The following is a 22,758-nucleotide window of genomic DNA, read 5'->3' as shown; positions in this document are numbered from 1 at the left end:
TATCAAAGGAAAGAGCCCGACAATGCAACATATTTTGTTTTCCCCCCTAAAAAATGTCAGAAAATCATTTATTTTTCATAAAAAAGCTTGCAGTACATACCAAAGATAAGCACAATACACTGTGTATGTTAAATCAACAACAGTAGATCAACAAAGTTGTGAGTATGTATTACAATAGTAATCTTTACTTTCTGGTGTTTCATTATAACAAATCACTAGGTTTGTAGTCTATATAACCAACATTAGAAACCTATTGCAAGTACAAAAGTAAACTTTTATAGTAGAGTTAGGCTTTGAAGGCACTAAAGCTTCCTAAAAGTATTCCTGTCTCTTGAACTCTAACATTTAGTCACCACAAACCTAAATTTATTTTCAATGGAGTTTTTATGATGGACCAAGATGAAGCAGTATGAAGTGATGTTAGCGTTGCCTGGGATATCGGTTAGAGGTCATGACCAATATTTACTTCCTAGTAAGACATGGCCCGAGACGCACAGCCAGAATTACACTGCAATAGTTTAAAGTCCAAACTTATTCCAAAACTGTGGCAGGAATAAAAAATGAATGTTTGCAGATCATCTGCATCCACTCTGACCGTGCTTGAGAGATTTTGCAAAGAAATGCTGTGGAACCAGGAGAAGACGGTTCCACAAAGTCTTGAATCAGGAGGACTGAATACAAATGCATCCCCTACATTTTAGGTTTGCATTATCAGCACTACTTCATGTTGGTCTAGCATAGGACTGAATTTGCTTTTTCTTTCTTTTCTCCAGAACCACTAATTATTTTCAGGACTCCTGAATACTTTTCATACAACTTTAGCCATGTTGGACATAAAATGCATGTATACCAAGAAACAGGAAGCAAGCAGAAGAAAACAAAAGCCACAGACTGGACAGTCAGCCAGCTCACCCCTCAATAGGAAACCACAGCTACCTGCAAGGGAGGCAAAGTACAAAAAGATTAAGGAAGTGAGGCTTGGCAGAAGTTACATAACCCCAAGAATGGGTGGGGCCTCTCTGGGCTGCACCCATATCAGCAGCCCTCAAAGGTCATGTTGTCAAGTGTTCAGGTTGGTACACCGTTTCACATTTAATGTCTTAATGATTCCTCAAAGAATGTTCGACTAAACTAAAAGTCCCTAGCTCACTTATAACCCCATTAACAGAAATATCTAAGAAATCTACACTAACAATTTACTGTGAACCCCCTTCATCGACACTGCCTTCTTCATGCGTAAACTCGTCAGCGCCTCCCGTTGGCAAGAGGTCACACTGCAACAACAGCCTTGCCGATGTTGTCTCCGCGCAGCAGCCCCATAAAAGCAGCTGGCATGTTTTCAAAGCCTTTTGTGACGTGCTCCCTGCACTTCAGCTTCCCCTGCAGAGGCAGAATGAATACGTTAATCTGATCTGGTCGATGCAGAATGAAGGTGAAAGTTTAAACGTTTGCCCAAAACACAACAGAATCTGACCGCGACCCAGCGTCAAAGCAGCTAAAAATAATGACCGCACCTCTTTTAGCCAGGCCATCATTCTCTTGAGGCTTTCGGGGTTTTTGTGTTGCCACCTGTTTTGCGTGAAACCCTCCATCTTGAGCTGCTTGACGATCATCGTAAAGTGCGGGTAAGGCCCTGAGAAACGTTCCAGTTGAAACAAGTCGGGTCAGAACCGCACCCTGCCTACAGGTGGTAGTGTGAGACTTACCACCTGGTTCAGATGGCAATCTGAACAATGTACAGTTTACACACCTGTCTGAGGTGTGCCGTCGTTGTAAGTGGAGATGCTCCCACACACGGCTATTCTTCCAAAGGTCTTCATTTGTGGAAGGGCGACTGTTGAAAAATAACCTCCGACCTAATAAAAGTACAAATTTGTCACGAACAAAAACTGGACGAAAACTTAAATCTTTTCCAGAGGTGGGCAGTAACTTGCTATATTCATTAAGTTACGTTTACATGAGCAACTTCTTTTTTTCTTTTTTTTTAAATGATGCACTTTTGGGAGTAGTTTTACAACAGCATGCTTTTTACTTTTACTTGAGTAATATTGTTATAAAGTATCACTACTCTTACTGGAGTAAAATTTTTGACTTCTCTACCCACTAGAAGTAACGTCACTGAATGAACAAACATTTTTTTTAACCAGAAATGCGTCAAACGCAGCTGCACGTCTACACTTTAAGTTACAGTCAGACATATTTGAACATTAAATATTAAACCAGACGTTTTAATCAGTTGCTGCTTGAGTAGTCTTTTCACCAAATACGTTTTTACTTGAGTAAAAATATGTCGAAGTAGTGCTACTCTTACTTGGCTACGACGGTTGGGTACTCTACCCACCTCTGGTTATTTCAAGACAACGGCACCAAACCTCACTTACATTTTCAAAGAGGCAGTCATATCCTTCAGGCGCAGCCTTCTTCAGCGCCTCCTCCAGGGAAGGGACAGTTTTGTAGTTGAAAGCCTCGTCAAAGCCCAGCTCTCTCAGGTAGGCCACTTTGGCGTCTGACCCGGCTGAACCCACCACCTTGCAGCCCTTGATCTTGGCGATCTGCCCCACCACGTTTCCCACGGCTCCGGCTGCGGCGTTCACCAGCAGGGTCTCGTTCTTCTGCAGTCCGAGAACCTCCTCTATTCCGTACAGAGCCGTCAGCCTGCAGACAGGAAACAAAATAAGTAAAAGACAGTCAACTCCCATATCCCGTTTCCCCCCCACCAGTTCTAGCCTCTTTTGAATTCAGGTCAGGGTTGGTCAAATTTATTCCCATTTCGGGGCCACGCCAAGATCACGACTGTTCTCAAAAGGCCTGGCTGTGCCAGAATGTATCAATAAAATTCACACAAAAAAAACAGTTAAAATATTAATAAGTAGCTTGATCAATACCTCTTGGATTTCATGATTTTTCTGCAATCAAAATAACTGATTTTGTGGAAATACGCCTGAAATATTTGCAAGACCTTTTGTGATATTTGTGACTTTTTGTTACTCTCGATTACTTGACACCAAGTTAGGCTGAGGCAGCAGTGATTCAGAGCTAAGAAATGCTGCCACCTGCAGGTGGAAGTTAGCATCATTTAAACTTAACGTTTTCCATCATTTTTGCAAAAAAAAAAAAAAAAAGTTCAATAAACTCCCAAATATGAATGAATGCAAAAAAAAAAAAAAAACTGGATGGATGTGTTGAATTTTTGTGAATTTCGCAGAAAAACCGGAGGGACTAATTGCTGTAAGTTGGCATTAAAGTGTCGATTTGAATGATAAAATAATTTTTAACCAAACAACTGTTACCTTGAAGGTTTTATTTATGCGTTCCTCTGGAGTCTAGAGGGCCACATAAGAAGCTGTGGGGGGCAGGATTTGGCCCCGGGGCCCTGAGTTTGACACGTGTGCATTAGGTGTAAGCCATAATCGTAAAAAAATAATAATATGGAAAGAAACACTTACTATATTTCACCATGTGTGTAATCAGAATATTCATGTTTTACTTTTCAAACTGAATTATTGAAAAAAAAAATTCAAATTCACTGAGATGGACCAGTATAACTGCAAAGTGTTTCTCCAGGAACACCTGCAGTATGGCATAATGCCTTGCCTAATGTTGGTAAATTTCACAAAAAACAGCGTGACTTATACTTACCGCTTCATCTCCCAAAACACTTTATGCAACATGAAACAACAAGCGTCAGTTAAGCAACTTCATAGCAGAGAGAGCGTGAATGTGTGACGCATAAATACTTAGATAATACTTCTTGCACTTCTTTACAATACTGAGTCTGTGGTCATGGTAATATTGTGCTGGCCGACATGCAGCCCGTCTCACCCTGGCATGCCGATGGTACCCAGAGCCAGAGACAGCGAAACGTCTGAAGGCCAGTCAGCCATGATGGGAATGAGGTCTGCCCCATCGCTGACCGAGTGGCTCCTCCAACCACAGTGGCTCACAACGTGGCTCCCCACAGGAAATGCTGGGTTTTTACTCTGCGTCACCCTGCACACAAACAGTTACCTGTCAGTGACATTTCCGATTCCGTCGCAGGACAAAATGCATTTGTGTCATGACAAAGGATATATCAGGTGCAAGAAAAGTCTTTTCCATTGGGGGCTTGTATAATTAAATAAAAAATAAAAAAATTTCCACAGAAGCAAATGAGTCCTGTCAATATTTTTGAACCAGAAAAGCCACATGGTAAAACACTATTTAAAGTGGAATTTGATTAACGATTACATTTTAAAAGCTACATGTAGTCATTACACACGCTGTGTGGTTTTTGCGTCGTCCTGTGATACAGGAAAATTTACCGTGTTCATCTCTGTGTGGACCTAGAAAAAAGTCCTGGTATCTAGCTCTGCCGTGTTCAACTATGTGTTCAGCAGTCAGGCCAATTATTACCAATTCAGCTAAAGAGTGACGCATTTATTTCTTTGTACTTTCAACCATTGTAGCAACTAGCCACAGCAATCGTGGTTGCAAAAGTGTCAAACAGCTATTAGACTACTACGTGAGGCAGCCATGTTGGACTTCAAAATCGGAGTTGGTGAAAAACTAATTCATCTGCATTTGCCATTTTTTCATGACATTGTTTTTCTTTTTCTTATTGTGTCCTTACATTTGGAGAACATTTCTATTCTATTCCATATCTGTTCCCAGTCTTGCATAACTAGACGTGCATTCGCTGGCTCACTACTGCTCCCCCTGGTGGCGTGGTCTCAAAAAGAAAATGTTTTGTGACCTTCAAGGAGGAGTTTGAATGAACTGCAGCATATTGATTTGTTTTAAATTGTTTTGCAACTTACATGACCAAAATACAACGTAATAAAACTGTTGAAGTTCTGTTTCATTCCCCTTTTTTTTTTTTTACAATGCACCGCTCCCTTATACATTATACATTCTCAAAAGGAAAAAAAATGCTCTCATATATAGACTATTTATTAGACCTCAGTGGAAACTTGAGGTTAATGGTTAACTTCTCGCACATCTGAAGATCCGTTCGGGTTCTCTGCTATGGCTGCACTTCAACTATGCAGCAGATGTTTTCCTCTGCATTGTGGTAAAGCTTCACAATGTGGAAAATGCAAGACAAAACCTCCTAGGATTTCACTGAAAGCCTTTTTTTTTTTTTTTTTTTTTTTACCTAGAGCTTTATCTCTGAAGGTCACCAACAAAAACATCAACAGATTTGTATCTACAAAGACCCAGCCAAGAATGCGTACTCTCTGCTACAAACTCACACTGAGCCAAAGGCTTTGGTAGTAACCCACAAGTAAAGGCTGAGTTCTGCTTTGGTAAGCGTCAGACATGCAAAACGCATCGTGGAGGTTTTTTCGGTGGGTAAGCAGGACAACGGCCGTTTTTTATCCTTACTTCGCTACTTGAGTTCCGATCATCACGTCCCCTTCCTTCATGTGGAGCCTGCTGAACGGCCTGCGGACACCAGAAGCAACAACACTCTTTCATTACAGTTTGCTGAAGTCTTAACGTGACTGCTTTCTAAAGCAGGTGGAAAAAATCTATACAATTTTATTTGTGCAGCACATTTCAGCAACGAGGCATTATTTCAAAGTGCTTTACATGATAAAAAAAAAAAACACAGAAACACAAACATCGAATCAACAACTGAAACAGTACATTTGGTCAACTGCCGTCTTTAAATTCGTAATCGATTAAGCTTCACGAGCAACTCCAAACAGGTGAGTCTTTAGTCTAGATTTAAAGGCGCTGAGTGTTTCCGCAGTTTTGCAATATTCTGGGAGTTTGTTCCAGAAAACCCACCTCATGTATGGATCCACACTGAGGAAAACTGCTTCCAAGAGCACCTCTGAAAGAAATAAACAATTTGATGTGTAAAGATTATTTAGAAAGAGTTTGAGAGCATTCAAAGCCCTAAAACCCTTTCGCATTTTGTGACACTACAACCTCAAACAGAGACGCGTTTTTATTGGGATTTTATGTGACAGATCAACACCAACAGGGAGACCTGGATCATTTCATGAGAAACATAGTTATTCTCATCAGATGCATAATCGTTTTACCAGATACTCCTGTGAGACGGAATTGCAAACTGTGAAAAGACAAACTTGCAACAGAAATCTGTCGTCTACGGAGCAACTCGGGAATGGAATAACTTGGCGGTTATTCTCCTAATAAACAAACAAACACAAAGGAGAGCATTCTCAATGGTGAAGCTGAAAGAAAGGCAAATCTGAAAAGTGTGGTGTGCGTTTGAATTCAGCACACATTGGTCATTAATTTGTAGAAGTGAACCGATTGCAGTTTTCTGGCCAGTCACTGATCTTTAAAAAGCATGATGATTTTTTTTTTTTTTTTTTTCTGAAAAGTTGCTATGTCAGCAACAGTTGGGAAGCTGCCGTTAACGGCACATGTGCAGACGTGTCCCGGTGGGCGGGACTGTCACAACGTCTGCCAGGCGTTTATTTATGTCGGGATCTAAATTTCAGTTGTTTTGTGCCCTTTAGAAAGCCAACAATCCTCCATTGTGGCCCTGTCAAATTCAAATCTGAAATACCTGAAACAAATCTTTGGTTTTTACAGTCTTTTTTTGTAGTAACGGAGAACGTTTTCTTTCCATTCACAAGGCCCAACCTGCTTTCACACCCTTAGCAAACGGTAACTCCACAGACGCCCATTGTCTTTCACCGGTGGTCAGCTTAGCCTCTTTGCAGTAGAGAGACCACGTGCGTGTCTTTCTCGTCATGCGACACAACTGTGATATTCTGAACCGATCCCACAAGCAGAACAGACATTTTTGCAGGCGCTCTCGTGTGTAATTTCCCCCTCCAGATAACTCTTAAGTAAAACAATGAGGCACTGTAGAACAGCTAACTGTGCCCAAATGGATCTCTTATAGGGCTAGCTTCTTTTTTTTTTAATTTCTGTTGACTGCAGTTTTTTGTCAGTCAGCTGTTTCTCACAGTAGAGGAAAAAGGCTGATTTTCAGACTTTGCGGAGATAGATAAGATCGGTAGATAAAATCGGTTTCTCTTTTAAGTAACGGCTGTTCACCACCCACCAGTTTTTTGGGTTGTTTTTCTTTTTGCTGTAGCTGTTCTGCCTGCGTCAGATTTGCACATTGCCCATTCTTCCACGCAAAACAGATGGGTTTGATTCAAGACAGATATGTCTGATTCTGAGAAATATGTGGTGTGAATGCAATTGGTAAAGTTCAGATTGTATTTGCTCTGCAGCGTCTGAAAGCTCTCAGGCAGAGAGGACTCTACCCTGCACATCAGAAATGTGACAGTTATTCCATTAAAATGAGGGGTTGCACAACACCTGCCGAGCCCTTATTTGTGTGAAGAACTATGTCTTATGTCTTTTTTGTGCCTTTTAGAAAGCCGATAATCCTCCATTGTGGCACTGTCAGATTAAAATCTGTAAGAAAAATGTAGTTTTTGCAGTCTTTTGTGTTGTATCGGAGTACGTCGTTTTCTTTTCATTCACGTGGCTCAACTTTCTTCCACACCCTTTAGCCAGTGGAAACTCTAGCACAGACGCCCATTGTCTTCGATTTTACTGGTGGTCAGACTAAGCTTTTTGACGTTAGAGCGGATCTGGTCTAGGACTAGCTTTTTATCATTTTAAATTAGGGGTGCACCACCGACTGTAGCTTCCTGTCTCAGTCAGTCTTCTCTCACGGCAGAGCAAATGGGACAGTGGCTGATTTCCCTTTTGTGGCAATGGACGATATCGGTTTCTCGTGCAAGTATCGGCCGATTGCTGATCACAAAATTAAGGAAATTAGGGAAATAATTGATAATACCCTCAACGTTTAACGTCGGCCAAAGGCTTCACTTTTGTTCACGCCATCTGACCAGAGCACTTCCTGTGTCTTCTACATGGACTGTAGCGAACTAAAACTTGTCTAAATTTCTCCTCATCACTTTTTTTTAAAGGTCTCATGGGTCAAATGAATGAGTAACAGATGTTTGACTTGTAGCTGTGCCGAAACTCTTCACATTTTAAGATGATAAACTGAACATAGCTCTGTGCGATGATCTAAACATCGGATGTTATTTTATAACCTAAAGCAGTTTTAAACTTCCCCACATCTTTGGCCTCGACTTGTCTGCTGTGTTCCTTGGTATTTATGATAATAACTAATGATTTCTGACACAACTCTGAGCCCTTTACAGAATAGCTCGACGTATACAGAGTGTAAATAAAAGAAATAAAAATCTAAAGGCTATTTGTGTTTGGCAGTAAAGTGAAAGAAATGTGAACAAGGGATTATAGATTTTACGTTTATTCAAAGTCAATAAAGAATGTTTTCTTGCCTCCATCTTTGGGCTCAGGCAGCTCCTCCACCTTGAGCTGGAAGTCGCTGTCCTTTGGGAAGCCATCAAAATGCTTGACCATAACCCATGACTTAGCCTGAACCATGGTGACTTACTCAGGGCTGCAGGCAAAGAAAGACCAGCCAGTTGTGATCAAAAAGGTACAAACATTAGGCACAGCTATGAAACATTTAGTGCTATAAAGAATAAAAGTTACCTCATCACAATGCATCGGAAAGAAAATATAATTATTCACTTCTGCAACATTTTGAGTTACACCTGATTTCTGTAAGTATAATTCCAAAGAGTCAGAAAAATGTGGTCAGCTCTTTAGGTTTTCTGAAGGTCTTTCCAAGAATTTCATTGGGCATATCCTGCACAAGTGCATTGCTTTCAACGAAGGGAAAAAAAAAAAAAAAGTAAACATCTTATCTCATAATCACAGGATAAGGATCCATTTCTTTTTCTTTTGTGAAGCAGTGCACTTCCGCAACTTCCTAACCAACAGGAAATTACCAAAAAACGGCTTCAAATCTGATTCCTACAGTTACAGAATGGCGCATGTGAGTCACCGACATATATTTGACAGAGGACAACTCTTGGTTTGGTCCTAGATTTCTTTCTCAAGAATTACTTTTTTCAATACCCAAACAGCTAAGACCTACATAAATAGCCCTAAGGGTTCTGCAGATATGCATTTTATTTAACTCACAAGAGTCCAAAAAGGTAGTGAGATCTAGTTAGTACCCAACCTGCCTAAGCTTTACATGAGATTTGTTGGGTATTTTTGGTCAAGTGTATCACTTTAAAAATCCTTAAAACTCCAACCTGTGAATCATCAGGCATAAAAGCCTCCAACATGAGCCAGAACTGCATACAAATAATGGAAAACTACCAACATTTTTTACTTTATCGTTTGGTTTCATGTTTTCAGTTGAATCTATGAGAAAGGGTTAGCATTCCGGCACAGAAAAATAGCATTCAAGAACCAAACCGTTCATTTTTAAGGCGCCATTAGCTAAAATGGGATTTATATGCATCTCTTAGGTCTAGTGTTTTATGAATACATCACTTTCAGATACTTTTTGCCTGCTTTTTAAAGACATTTGTTCTTATTTTTTCAAGCCAATAAACTTATGGACAATAAATTACCAAAGTCAGGTGCAAAGACTGGATGAAAACCAAAAGAAAAATAGCAAACAAAACCCAATTCTGAAATCATTACAAACCAGACTTTTAGGAAGCAAAGTGTAAATAGATTAGGAATGGTTTTGCAGAGATCTTAAGATAGTACTGAGGTATAATTAAAACATGTCAAATACCCATTTAGTGCACGAAAACAAAAACTACCTGCCAGAATTGGCCAGTTTTTCATGATCTGCTCTGACTGCAGGTTAAATACTGAAAAATCTGATTTTTTTTCCACAACTCATTAAGTGCATCAACACCAAGAGCTAAAATAATAAATGGTCCAGTTATTTATCAGTCAATAAATGCCTGGACCATCAGTGTGGACTCTCATGTACCGTTTAACAAAAGTCAGATAGAGGTCAAGGAGTGATGATTTCACAATTGTCCAAAAGCTACCACCTCCAATAAAAACACACCAACATCAGAACTGGTCAAAAGAAAGCCAGCATTTCTAGATTATATGGTCTTAGGTGATTGCAGTTAAGTGATGACACTTTAGGTTTCTATGAAACTCAGATAAACATTAGTGGGACAAAAACGCTCCGCATTTGCTTCTGTCTTTTGATCAACCATATCTGTTGCTTATGAAGTTAATTACATTCAATATTAAAACATCCGTGAGTGTTGATTGGAACTGTTGGTTCAATAAAAATGCACGAATCTGAAACAGAATCAGAACATGCCCTCACATATCCAGACGTGCATCTGTAAAAATAAAAAAACAGGAAGATGCCATTGTTTTCGCCAACTGTGTAGCGATTTGCGTGAGAATAAAAAGCGAACATGGCTGTATTGAAACATAATTACTCTATTCAAAACACAAAACAAACAAACAGGAGGACCAACAAGGGTAAAGCATCGTTAACTTAGTCAAAACACATAAAAGCGAACAGTTCAAAAGCTATGAAATGAGTGCACTCACTCTGTCAGGCAGCTGCACTTCCTTATTTCAGTCTCTTTCTGTAAAACCGTGAGAACTTTAGTTTTTCGGATCTAACAGTGGCTTAGCTACCTAATAAAGTTTCACAAGTCAGCGAAACTCTTTGAAGAGTGTGAGTCCTGCTGAGAAGTGATGTTAAATGCCTCGAGAAGAGAGGGCGGGAAAAACGGGTCCAGCGTGAAACGTGATTGGTCAAAAGTTTAGACAAACAACTTACGTATGACGTAGTACACTGACGGAGCTCAACTTCAAGGGGGTGCACGGCGTTTTAGCATAAAGTTAAAACCACAATGACTGTCGCTTGCTGTTTCAGACGATAAAATGAGCTATTGCCATAGCTTAAATAAACAGATACAAAAAAGGACAGGTATACATCTATGACTTCTGACAGTTGAAGTGAAAAACAGTGATTATCTCTTTAGCATGGAGCCAGTTAGTGGGTGTGCTTATTAAGCAGCAAAACAACATTTTGTTCTCAAAGTTGGTGGAGCAGGAAACACAGGCAGGCATAAGAGTTGATTGAGAACGACATGGACTATGACTGTGTCCGAGAATCTCCAAAGCTACAGCTTTAAAAAGGGTTATAGCTCAGAACCTATCAAAAGTTGTCCAAGACAGTTAGGGTGGTGAGCTGGGTGGTAGATGACCAAGGCTCATTAATGCATGTGGGCAGGACTGGCCTGTGTGGAATGATTTAACTAAAAAGCTAATGCAGCCCAAACATCTAATAGATCAGTTGGAGTTCCCATTTTGACCAATTTGCTCTTCTAAAAGCACCAACAATTGGCATGTTGACCATCAGAATTGCACGATGGATCAACAGAACAATTTTTTACTAAAGTCAGAGAGGTTAGAGTTCTTGTCAATTGGCGTTTTGACTAAAGTCCAAAGAGACGGCGTCTCAGCTAAAGTTCTACAGCTTTTTATTTCTCTTTCTCACTGTTCATGTTTTAATGATGTTTTTTTAAAATCTCTTTCTCTTTCTACATGCTGTTTTTATTTTAATTATGTAAAGCACTTTGAAATGCCTTGCTGCTGAAATGTGCTATACAAATAAAATTTGATTGATTGATTGAACAATATGGCAACATAAAGGCTTTTTTGGGGGTAATCATTAACAAGTTATTTAAAGTTGCTGATGTGACTGACATTTTTAGGGCTTTTTTTCTTTAATAAGGCACAAAACAAGGGGTGTTAATATTAAAACAACACAACATATTTTCAAAGGATGTGAATACCAAAAAAATTCAGCATTTTCTTTTTCATTCTAAAGCAAATTTTGCACACTTTGGATTTTTATTTTCAAATAATGTCCTGACAAAATATAATATTCCCTCATAACGTATCTGTTTAAATGCAGTGGAGTTAAAATAATTTGTAATTGAAAAAATAAAAAAACAACAAATGCACAAAACTGCTTGGATCTGAGGCCTCGAGAGCCAATTTCATATTCACATCAGTCCTGCGTTTTCACTGAACCTGATCCTCAGCATCTCCCCAACCCAATGAAATTCAGATGAGCGGTCTTTTTTACTGCTCAAACAAAAGGCAGCTGTCGGCAACAAAAGCGTAACTGAGCTCATGCAAATATTTCAGGCACCTGCCCCTGACAGTATTTTACACCAGTTCAGACACTGAAGAAAGATATTACACACAGGACATTCTGCTGGGAAAATTTTTTTTTATTAATCAATGCAAAACCTCGTAGTGAATACATATTCAATAATTATTATGTCAGTGCAGCGACATAATATTCACTCACATAAAGGCACAAGAATATAAGAAGACTTTTCACATTTTAAAAATAATTAATGACTAAATAGCCTGATGTTTGTGGTTATTTTATTTCTGGGGTAATCATAAATAATTATTATTGCTCTGTCAAACTGCGAGTGTGTTCTGTAAAAAAGGGTCACTCCCTCGGTGAGGCGTCAAACAGTGACGATAGCCTTGCCGATGTTTTCTCCCTGCAGCATCCCCATGAAAGCAGCTGGCATGTTTTCAAAGCCTTTGGTGACGTGCTCCCGACTCTTCAGCTTCCCCTGCAGAGGCACAACGCAGACATTACGCTCACATGGAAGGACACGTGGCTTAAATATTCACGGGAAAAAAAACGAAAAGCAATAATACCTCTTTGTACCACCCCATCAGTTTCTTGAGCCCCTGTGGATGGTCGCTCTGCCACCTACTTTGCATGAAGCCTTCTATCTTAACCTGCTTCCAGTTTATGGTGGTTAGAGGGTATGGCCCTGGGAAAGATATACCCAACATTATAAAGCTGAAACATGAGCTGGATTCTGCACAATGCACAGCATTTATTGAACTTTAGCAAGGCCAGGTCGCCCTCTAGTGTACAAAACATGTAAAGATTTTGAAAAAACATGCAATGTACCAAAGTGTTGTCACATTTTGGTACATTACAACCACAAACTTTGACATGTCTTATTGAAATGTATGAGTATAATTAACTGTGACATAGAAGGAAATAGTAACACCTTTGAAGATTTTCATAAATAAAAATCTGGCGTGTTTTAGGGAAACGTCTCTTCAAGTTTTGAATATCCAGAGCAGAAATATTCAGCTCACTTTTCTTTGCAAAAACAGCCCAAGCTAGGTGATACCGAAACACGAGAGAACACCAGTTTTTAGGTGTAGCCACAACTTCTCACTTGGAAGATACTCTGAATAAGTTTTTATTTACCACTCCGTTTTGTAAAATATAGGTGAATGGACTTAAAAACAATGACGTTGCGTTCTATCTAAGCATAACAGAATCATAGAAAAGTGAAAAGATCTCCACCAAAATCCATCTATTGCTATTAAAATCTGATTAGAAAAAACAAACAAAGAAATCTGGAACTTTGGGATAAAAAATCAAAGTCATAACATATTTTTATCCATGATTGTACATGGCTTGTGTATAACGAACACGGGATCATTGGTCTTTATGATCCTGGTTGTTCACTAATCAAACCTTTAAGGCTTCGAAAGATCCTGTTATTTTCACAGGATTTTATTCAGAAGTATCAGAGCTAAAGGGCCGAATACTTATGAACTTCACACTTAAGTTTTTTTGTTTAAACAATTTGAAAAATATACACCAGTTGTGTTACCTTTTATTCACTGCGTTTTGTTGCTCTGTTTAATCAAATTCCAATAAAACACACTAAAGTTTAGGGTAGATTTAAGACAAAAACAACAACAAAAAAAAAAAGCTTTAAAAGGTTATGAATATTTTTGAAGTTTCACCAGGGACACACCTGTTTGGTAAGCAGTGTCGTGGTACGTGGAGATGCCTCCGCACACAGCTATTCTACCAAACTCCTTCATCTGCTGCAGAGCAAATGTTGAAAACTGACCTCCAACCTAAAAACAAGACAAAACCACAAGTTACAAATAAGATTTCAAACAGGAGGAGTTTAAGGACATCTGGAGCTATACCAGCTTACATTTTCAAAGAAGCAGTCATATCCTTCAGGAGCAGCCTTCTTCAGCGCCTCCTCCAGGGAAGGGACAGTTTTGTAGTTGAAAGCCTCGTCAAAGCCCAGCTCTTTCAGGTAGGCCACTTTGGCGTCTGACCCGGCTGAACCCACCACCTTGCAGCCGTGGATCTTGGCGATCTGTCCCACCACGGTGCCCACGGCTCCGGCTGCGGCGTTCACCAGCAGAGTCTCGCCTTTTTGCGCTTTCAAAACGGCTTCGACGCCGTACAGAGCAGTCAGTCTGCAGACAGGAGAGAACGGGAAAACAGAGGTTTCTGAAATCTGAGTTTTTTCTGATATGCATAGAAGCTTGTAGATTTTTTTTTTTTTTTTTTTTCAGAACAAAGTTAGTCATTAAGTCCTACGGCGTGTGTTAACTGTATTTCTATTTAAACAGCAAACTAAGAACGTCTGACATTTTTGGTATGTAAACACAACAGCACGCGCTCTGATGAATGTTTTTAAGTTTACGAAACAGATTAAGGCGAGAGGCACATGTTTGGATCAGAATCCGGCAAAAATCGGTATCGGCCAGGAAAAGTCTGATCGGTGCAACTCTAGCTTACCATTATAATATAATACTATAATCCTGGCAGCCAGATCAAGTATTTCCATCGTACTCGTTTATCTTAAAACAAATGTAGTGAAGCCAACACCCATCTTACCCAGGCATGCCGATGGCACCCACAGCCAGCGACATTGGCACGTTCTTGGGCCAGTCAGCCATGAGGAGAGTGAGGTCCTTCCCATCACTGATGGCGTGAGTTTTCCAACCACAGCTACTCACAACGTGACTTCCCACAGGAAATGCCGAGTTTTTACTTTGGATCACCCTACGCAAAAATTAAAAAGAAAAGAAAAAACATTAAAAAAACAAAAAAAACAAGCCAGTTTTCTAGCAAGCAACTTCACTCAGTGTGGTGCCAACTTGACACATTTTTAAAACTTTTAAAACAGGAAAACTGTATGAATCAAAGTACCTTAAGATTCTTAATCTACAAATAACAGTAACCAGCAGTTATTGAACAGTGACTTCAGATCTATTCACATTGTACAATTTAAAACTACAACTTAGTTCAATCCAGCACTAGCTACACCATGTTGAGTTAATGGGGCTCATATTCATTAGTCAAAAATAGAGTAAGGCAAAAACAGACCTAACCAACACACAGTAGTGTAAAAAGTCAGACACTCTCATCTGGATGATACTCTACTCAACAGCTGTTTGGTTACAAATGATCAAAAGGATTTCGTGCCACTTGTTGCTTTTATTCAGAGTTGACCCCTAGATGTCTGCATCAAGAAATAATGGCCTCTATACGTGCAGCCTGCTGTACATGTCATCAAGTTTTGGGTCACGATTCTAAAAAAAAGGGATGTTTGACACAAAAAAAAGCAACGCCACACTGAAATATGGTGGTGGCAGCTTGACGCTCTGTCGGTTATTTATCTTCAAGCCAGAGAGCGGATGTAAATCCAACAGGAAATCCACAGATTCACCCGAATATGGCTGTGTAAATTAGAGGCCCACCCAATCTGACTGAATGCTGGAATTGAATGAGACGGTGCTTCAGCTAGGTACATATTAGTTTAGGTGTGTGCAAATTTATTGCATGCTTTATTGATTTATTATTTGCCTCCCATAACAGATTTGTTTGTCCAGAATATGTCTTTTTATGTTTTGAAGTCATTTATCTCATTTGACATTTTTACAGAGGTGCACACACTTTGTATGTCCACTGTTATGGACAAAGGAAACCTTTAGAAGTAGCATTTCCAAGAAGGAGAAGGCTATTATGACTTGTTGACTTAATCTACGCCTGCATTAAAGGTCAATCAATATAATCCTATAACAGATGGAACAGATTCCCTGATATGTTCTTCTGTGTGAGTAGCTATTGTTATACAGATTGCAAGGCTGGATAGCGATAAATTAAAAAGCATGTTATGGTAATAAGCTGTCTGCCAAGAACAGAAAACTGTGCTCAGCTTCCTACAAAGTTTAGAAATGTAATAACCAACTTTTGTTTCTTTTAAATGTATAACTTAAGCTATAATAGCATAGAATATAAACACGTCTATAGATATAAAATCTGCTATATCATTGCAATATTTTTCTAAAAATGTGTAAATCCAGTACTAGCTAGACTCTGCCGGAAATTAGCTTATTTAACATATTTTTTGTTCAAGACGGATGAGAATAGAATAAATATGCTACTACTAGAATAAGCCTGCAGCATGCGCTAAGGTTATATTTTTTTATACGAGGCGATGCCCCTTCACATAAATCATGCTGCCGCACTTAACGGCTTGCAAACAAAGGACTCTACTACGAGTCGCTCCTCCTTCACCTGATAAAAACCATGTTACACATGTTAAGCACCAGAAGTGGAAAGTTCAAAGCGTTCATTCGGGTCAGGTGTAGATAAATAAATAGAAATATCTTATTTTAGTGCATAAAAGCATTCATAAGAAAGAGAAGGAATATTTTAGTAATACAGTCCTTAAAATCCTCTGAGAAAGAAAAAGACTTTAATTTTGCTAAAAGCAAAACACTTGCAGGGCAACACAATGTGGAACAATTACTGGCATTACTGAACAATATACCTACTGTTCATGAATCAAAAACTTTGTATATGTAGGATGTAGAAAACCAATATCCTATTCTTGAAATAGGAAGTGAATATAATTTAAAGTTAATTTATGTACACATTTAAAATCTGTCAACAAAGGGCCTTTTCTGCGTCTAAGAAAGTTCTCCTTACTTTGCCACTTGAGTTCCAATCATAACATCCCCTTCCTTCATGTAGAGTTTGCTGAAAGGTCTGAATAAAAGAGAAATACAGACTTAATGCATGATACATAAATTATTCTGAGGTGATTTAGTAATAACTGGTAATACTGTCAAATCTGGACGCATGTTGTCATTTTACCTCATGTATGGATCCACACTGAGAAATACTGCTTCTATCAGCACCTCTGTAACAAAACCAAGATGGATCACATTTCGTTAGAATAAGCGACGTCAGAGACAAACAACTTTTTGCTGTTCTTCAGTCCTGCAGAGACAGAATGAGAAATCTATTCTTGCCTCCGTTTTTAGGCTCAGGCAGCTCCTCCACCTTGAGCTGGAAGTCGCTGTCCTTTGGGAAGCCATCGAAATGCTTGACCATAACCCATGACTTAGACTGAACCATGGTGACTTACTCAGGGCTGCGGAGAGAGATCAAACAGGTAGGATCATATCAAAGCAGTCGTAATTTATTGCCTGGTTAAAAATTAAAAATTCAAAGGCAGAATCAAAATCGTGTTTAGTTAACAGAATAAAAACTGAGATACAGGTGTTAAAACCCCCCAGCAAGAGGCCCATATTAAGCACTTATTTTACAGGTTGTACGTCAAAATATTGCGAACTATATTTTGTAGAGAAATCTAAATTTAACAGGTGACAAGATAGCACAAGCAACTTCAAAAAATGCTTCAATTAAAAAAGCAAAAACACTTCGCTGTACGTTTTAGTGTTTTTACCGACTTACCAGTAGTATTAGGAGTAGATATAGTCTCACAGAAGAGCTGCTAAGTAAGCAGAGGTTGTGAGATAAGTCAGATAGTAGCTGTATTTATTTGCAGCAAAGGGCGGAACACGAGAGTTTTCCCCACACAACTGTGATTGGTTGAATAGGCAGGTCAGCCCTTTACGTATGACGCAAAACGTCACGACGCTTAGTTTGGAAAGTTGGCGCGAGGAAGGCTGTCGTTGAAACTGTTAACGGATAAAATTGGATCATTTTGAGTCGAACTGTAAGTATTGAGTTCAAACAAAACCAAAGGGTTAAACTCATTATACCTGTCAAGCTAGCAGTACGTTCAAGCCACATACAGTCTCACGTGCTACAGCTGTCTTTTTGTAGCTTTCAAGCTAGTTGCCGAGGTTTGTTGCTAAACTCGTCATTACGACTTTTCATTTTCTTATAAATGGTGTTACTTTTATCGTTCGTAATACCTAATGTATAATAATTAGATGTTTAAATGTTTTGCTTGGAATATTATGCATGTTTTGACGTTAGTATTTGTGCTAACGCAGAGTTTTAATCGACTGCGTCATGTGAACAGCAGTTTGGCCGTGTTGTGTTAATGTAATGATGACTAGTTGATTCTATGACATTTACACATCTTATCGCCATGATACCGATAATATCAAATGTACAACATACAAAGACGCACTAACACCTGAATTGTCGTGTTGTTATACCTCTGACAGACTTAACTGGCCTTTGCATCTAGTGAAGTTTCAATTATATTTTTTTCTACAAAAGTATCAAACCTGCTAATTATCATAGGATGTAAAATCCTGTATTTTTATATTTTTAGTGACCTACTTAGGTGGTTATTATTATTCAGTGGAAAGGGTCAAACTTAGCATGTACTTAACTTTCATAGACAGTGAATGTAAAATTTGTAGATGCTCTCCAGTCAGTGGGCTACAGATGGAAATTGGCCATCTTTTACTTGATCATCTTAATTTAATCTTTAATAAACATGTGCTTAATCTAAATTCAAGAGGTCATTAATACATTTACTTATCTCAATGTCTCTTCTGACTGTCATTATTCTTGTTATGCATCGTGCTACTGGATGACTGACCAGCACAGTGTAAGGTTAAACATGTTAAACGGTGCCCAGTTTGTGGAGGCCCTGGGCCGTCTGGGATATCCTGGTGCAGCTTCACTGCAGGCTTCAGAGTTTGACTGGCTGTTTGACTGCGCCCCGGAGAACCTTCATTTCTTGCGCTTCGTCTGTCGCACCCTCAACCAAAGGAACGTTCTCACCACAGAGGAGGCGGTTGCGTTTCAGGAGCTGCAGAACTCCGGCAAACATATCCTGGATGAAACATCCCTGGCGGAGGTTCTCAAAACCATAGGACCTTCTGATGGTAGCAGCACAAACATCCTGGGTCAACGCTCTTCGTCCTCTGTGTTTGCGGTTGAGGGGGATTTGGCCATAGAAGACTTGGAGGCTGAAATCCAGGCGCTGTGTAAAGAGAAGGAGTTAAAGCAGCGGCGCTACAACAAGCTGCAGGTAGCAGCCACATCCCAGGCGGATGTTGACCTGCAACTTGGTGCTGAGCTGGACCGTGCTACATGCAAGCTTAAGGAAGCTATTGCGTCGATTGGAGCAGAGAATGCTGACACCAACGCGGTGTTGCAAAACCTAACGGATGAGGTTGGCAGGCTTGGATCGTTCCTCCCTCAGCCAGAAGCTAGACAAAAAGCGGACCAGTTAAAGCCCTCCATTTCCCAAAAGCCGAAAGTTCTCCTCTCTCAGTTGTCTTTGGATCCCTACTTAAATCAAGAGGAGCTCAACACAAAAACGCTCACTGCCTTCACTCGGAAGCATTTTTTTCATGGCATATCAGACATTGTTGAGACGTCATGTTCTGAGCACTTCCAGGTCCTTGACCTCAGCTCTTATGGAGATGAAAAGGAGAAGAATACTCACTGTAAAAGTGGATCAGGTCGCGTGGTTGAGCACAGGAGGACAGAAATGGCTCGACTTCAATGGTCACATATTGTGGCTCAGCACCAGCTGATGCAGGCTTTGGCAGAAGAGAAGGCAGTCAAGGCTGGCTTGGACTGGCTCTCAGAAAAGGCTTGTCATACAAAGGTAAGATAAATTAATGCAATGTGCTGTAAACAAATTAATACTTAAGCTTTGCTGATCCTGATTTGTCTTTAAAACATACCTTTGTGTCTGTTATTGTCATCCTCGTAGAGCATTTCAACCTCTTCCTCCCTGCACATGCGTGATGTCGTTACTAAGAAAGAGCTGCGAGCTGTGGAGGCTGAGCTGGAAGCGCTGCTTAATGGACCGGTACCGTCAGCTCTCAGAGAGTCGGCCAGGCTGCTGAATGTTCCTGTGGTGAGGGGAGACCTGGCACTGCAACTTGCCAGGCAAAACTACTACACTTCTAGGCAGGACCAGGTGAGTTGCTAAATATACTGATTTCACATTATTGAACACTTTGAGAGGGTCAGTGTACTCTGAAATACCATATTAGGATTCGTGGGAATTGAGAATCTGTCTGGCAACAGATTCTCAATTCCATTGATATCTAGATCTGTTAGATTGAATGTGCTTTGATCTCAGCTTTTCGATCTTAACTCTGGTTGCATGTTTAGAGTCTTTGTCCTGCTGGAAGGTGGACCTTCACTGCAGTCTGAAAGTCTTTTTGCAGTTTCTAACAGGTGTTCTGAAAGCTTTGTCCCGTGTTTAGCCATATGTTATCTACTGTATCATCAACTTCCCTGTCAAAATAAATTGAAGCTCTGCTAATTTGTGACACTAGAAATGTGCTTCACAATTTAATAACTGCATCAATCTCATCGCGTAGGTGCGTGACTACTTACTTCGTCAGAAAGCGTCCTTTGACTTGCTCCTCTTGGCTCATGAGCTGGAGCTGAGAAGGTGGAAGTGCTGCCAGAATCAACTGATGGAAATTGACAGCAGACTGTCGGAGGAAGACAAGGCAGCATCTCTGAGAATAGAGTCACTGGCTCACCCAGACCTGGCTATCAACCCGAGACCCAACCCAATCATCAGCTCCAAGGATGTTGCGTTATGCAGGTAAGACTTTTTCTTAACAGTTTGAGGGAGAAAAGGATCAGTGGCCAGAGTGTGAAATACAGTGTGGATACGTCAGTCTTCACTTGCTAAACTGGACGGAATTAAACAACGTTGCAAAAAACATGCAGAATTTCAGCAAAACTAAGCAAAAAGTGTGTTTTATTTTCTAATCTTTGCCTCAGGAGTTTATTTCTGTCTCTGCCTTTGACATTTGCTTTAGAACATCTTTTAAGCAGGGATTTTAGTTTTAAGTGTCAGGATTTTGCTGAGTATCACTCAGTTTCTTCTTTAAATCCCATTTTTCTTCTGGTAGATGTAAAAATAACCATTTGGTAACATGTTTGGTACTAGCCTGTGCAATTCTGTGCTGCTGCAACTACAGCTTTTCCTTGCTAACCACAGCTTGCCTTTTAACAAATGACATCTCATTTTTATATGTTGGTTTTTCTTCTCAGACTTCTTCAGATCCTTGACCGTGACTCAGACCGCGGTCGATCAGAGCCTTTTCGAACGTACGAAGGTTTGGATCAAGCGGCCCAAAACCTAAGGACCAACATCCGGCTGAGCCGAGACTCATTAGCCGGTGCCCGCCGTGAACAGCACTACATGGCAGCTCGTCTGTACAGCGACTGCGAAGCGCTCCACAGGGCCACATACACTGAACTTCAGCAGTTGCTCTTGGGCCCGCAGGTACGTCCAACGGCCACTGCAGACCAGGACTCCCTTTGTCCCAATGCACAGGTGGGTGTTTTTCTTTTCACTACTCTTGATCTGCCATGCTTTGTACCCAGCTCTTAACGTGAGTCATTTTACAATCATCGGTCACTCTGGGTGAGGGAAGCTGGTAGCACTATTCTTTTTACTGGCACCTGTGTGATGCAGTGTCACGCTTTGGGTTATAAAGTTCTGCATAGTAAGGGAGTTTCTAGAGAAAATCTGTGTTACTTCTGTTAAACATATAACCAAGTTCCTGAATTAATCGGTATAATTAATTACTTTACTGAGGAATGAGATCTTTATTTGCCCCTAGAATCATTGTTTGGAATAACTAACTAGTTAATTAAATATTAATTAAGATTTAGTACAGTCTTCTTGTTTGCCAGAACGTAGTAGTAAAATGGCTTGAATAAGTGATTGTTCATCTTTTTATTGTCTGGACCAACTTTGCAATGACCGTAATGGGGAGAGAGAACATTGCAGATCTATGTCAAAAAGATTTTATTTTCCTGACACGCCAAGCTGTTTTAGATAACAAATATCCTTGAAACGTGGACATTGTATTGCTTAGTAGTGGTGAGTCATCAGTTTTGTTGGCATGTGTTACTGAGCTGCATTTGGAGTATTTTCTGCCATGTCATGAATGGGTTGCCATCAGGCTGCCTTCTGGACGAAGAACACACAGGAACTAAGATGTGTGTGGAAAACTTGCAGTTAGAAAAACACTTTTTTTGTGTTTTCAAATAAAATAATAGGGTAGTTAACAGCCCATGTAAAGTGGTGAATGTGTAACATTTGTTTAGAGAAATACTTGTGAAAAACCTAAAACAATTTTTTAAAATGGTTTGATTAGATTGATCCTTATGTGCTTTTACTTTCTCATCCGGCTTTCCTCCCCCTCGACAGGAACTGACACTGAAACTTGTAGAAGTCGATTCTCAGTTGAAGAATCTGCAACAGGTGATGCAGGAAATCCTGGGAGAAGTCAAAGCAAAGCGCTCTCAGCTCGAACGCAATCCCCTGCTCCGGCGGGAAAGGGAATTGTACGTTTTCTTCCACTTGGATGCACGACTTCTGCAGAAAGTAGTGGAAGATCTGGAGAACAAGATGCCAATCAGAGGAGACCAGTGAAACCATGAGGAGCTCTTCCAGCTGTCTCAGCTCCTCCTCTGCTCCTGCTATGACAATTAGGACTTATTACTCTTTTGGATGATAGATATGACTGTATTGGAAGATTGAACCACTTTTCTTTTGTGAAGGCGATAATGATTAAATTGGGGAAATTGAGTAGTTCTGTTAAAATATTGTGGTATTTCTAAAAAACTTTGTTTCATATTAAAATCCTCCTGTTATCCTATTCTACTTGTTTGTGTTTATCTGTTAAATAAAATTCAGTTGAATCAACATGGAGTGTTAATATTATAATTTTGTTCCCGCATATTTTTATTTTTATTTTTAGATCTCTGAAATTCTGCTTTAGACCAGGTCTGTGCAGCACTGAAATTCATTT

At 39.9% G+C, this 22,758-nt stretch overlaps 4 protein-coding genes across 6 annotated transcripts in view; 2 read left to right on the top strand and 2 right to left on the bottom strand.

Annotated features, from left to right (window-relative positions):
• Positions 1–32: 32 nt before the first annotated feature.
• LOC106944732 (prostaglandin reductase 1-like) lies at positions 33–17,516 on the bottom strand. 2 transcript variants are annotated; one of them, XM_015027948.1, is made up of 9 exons: positions 17,444–17,516; positions 8,295–8,416; positions 5,773–5,818; positions 5,365–5,424; positions 3,823–3,990; positions 2,382–2,655; positions 1,751–1,856; positions 1,515–1,633; positions 33–1,380 (listed from the first exon to the last, which is right to left on the bottom strand). In XM_015027948.1, exons 2-9 carry the CDS (start codon positions 8,398–8,400, stop codon positions 1,270–1,272), a joined length of 990 nt encoding a protein of 329 aa, XP_014883434.1. In that variant the 5' UTR covers positions 8,401–8,416; positions 17,444–17,516; the 3' UTR covers positions 33–1,269. The 2 variants fall into 2 exon arrangements, with proteins under 2 accessions (XP_014883434.1, XP_014883433.1); XM_015027947.1 differs by lacking the exon at positions 17,444–17,516 and adding an exon at positions 10,408–10,583.
• LOC106944733 (prostaglandin reductase 1-like) lies at positions 12,090–17,536 on the bottom strand. Its single transcript, XM_015027949.1, has 9 exons — positions 17,444–17,536; positions 16,999–17,120; positions 16,841–16,886; positions 16,673–16,732; positions 14,573–14,740; positions 13,875–14,148; positions 13,686–13,791; positions 12,556–12,674; positions 12,090–12,467 (listed from the first exon to the last, which is right to left on the bottom strand). The coding sequence occupies exons 2-9, from the start codon at positions 17,102–17,104 to the stop codon at positions 12,357–12,359; spliced, it is 990 nt and encodes a 329-aa protein (XP_014883435.1). The 5' UTR covers positions 17,105–17,120; positions 17,444–17,536; the 3' UTR covers positions 12,090–12,356.
• Positions 17,537–17,623: 87 nt separating this feature from the next.
• poln (polymerase (DNA directed) nu) overlaps positions 17,624–22,758 on the top strand; it is a 50,611-nt gene continuing 45,476 nt past the window's right edge. For both annotated transcript variants that reach the window (XM_015027944.1, XM_015027945.1), the window contains exon 1: positions 17,624–17,708. The gene's annotated coding sequence lies outside the window, so the exon portion shown is untranslated. The remainder of the gene's footprint in view (positions 17,709–22,758) is intronic.
• haus3 (HAUS augmin-like complex, subunit 3) lies at positions 17,726–22,652 on the top strand. Its single transcript, XM_015027946.1, has 6 exons — positions 17,726–17,838; positions 18,555–19,571; positions 19,680–19,889; positions 20,299–20,531; positions 20,987–21,272; positions 22,155–22,652. The coding sequence occupies exons 2-6, from the start codon at positions 18,573–18,575 to the stop codon at positions 22,377–22,379; spliced, it is 1,953 nt and encodes a 650-aa protein (XP_014883432.1). The 5' UTR covers positions 17,726–17,838; positions 18,555–18,572; the 3' UTR covers positions 22,380–22,652.

The sequence above is a fragment of the Poecilia latipinna genome, unplaced genomic scaffold, assembly GCF_001443285.1.
Source record: "Poecilia latipinna isolate Pla-1442-1.1 unplaced genomic scaffold, P_latipinna-1.0 Scaffold111, whole genome shotgun sequence".
Lineage (NCBI taxonomy): Eukaryota > Metazoa > Chordata > Actinopteri > Cyprinodontiformes > Poeciliidae > Poecilia > Poecilia latipinna.
This window is presented reverse-complemented; position numbering and strand designations above follow the sequence as displayed.

Coding starts and splice junctions, on each gene's coding strand:
- haus3 (XM_015027946.1), top strand. CDS start 18,573: ATGTTAAACGGTGCCCAGTTTGTGGAGGCCCTGGGCCGTCTGGGATAT. Junction 19,572..19,679: donor AAAAGGCTTGTCATACAAAG/GTAAGATAAATT, acceptor TCATCCTCGTAG/AGCATTTCAACCTCTTCCTC. Junction 19,890..20,298: donor ACACTTCTAGGCAGGACCAG/GTGAGTTGCTAA, acceptor CTCATCGCGTAG/GTGCGTGACTACTTACTTCG.
- LOC106944732 (XM_015027948.1), bottom strand. CDS start 8,400: ATGGTTCAGGCTAAGTCATGGGTTATGGTCAAGCATTTTGATGGCTTC. Junction 1,857..2,381: donor ATGACTGCCTCTTTGAAAAT/GTAAGTGAGGTT, acceptor TACTTTTATTAG/GTCGGAGGTTATTTTTCAAC. Junction 1,634..1,750: donor CGACGGCACACCTCAGACAG/GTGTGTAAACTG, acceptor AACGTTTCTCAG/GGCCTTACCCGCACTTTACG.
- LOC106944733 (XM_015027949.1), bottom strand. CDS start 17,104: ATGGTTCAGTCTAAGTCATGGGTTATGGTCAAGCATTTCGATGGCTTC. Junction 16,733..16,840: donor AGTGTGGATCCATACATGAG/GTAAAATGACAA, acceptor TCTTTTATTCAG/ACCTTTCAGCAAACTCTACA. Junction 14,149..14,572: donor GGTGCCATCGGCATGCCTGG/GTAAGATGGGTG, acceptor TCCTGTCTGCAG/ACTGACTGCTCTGTACGGCG.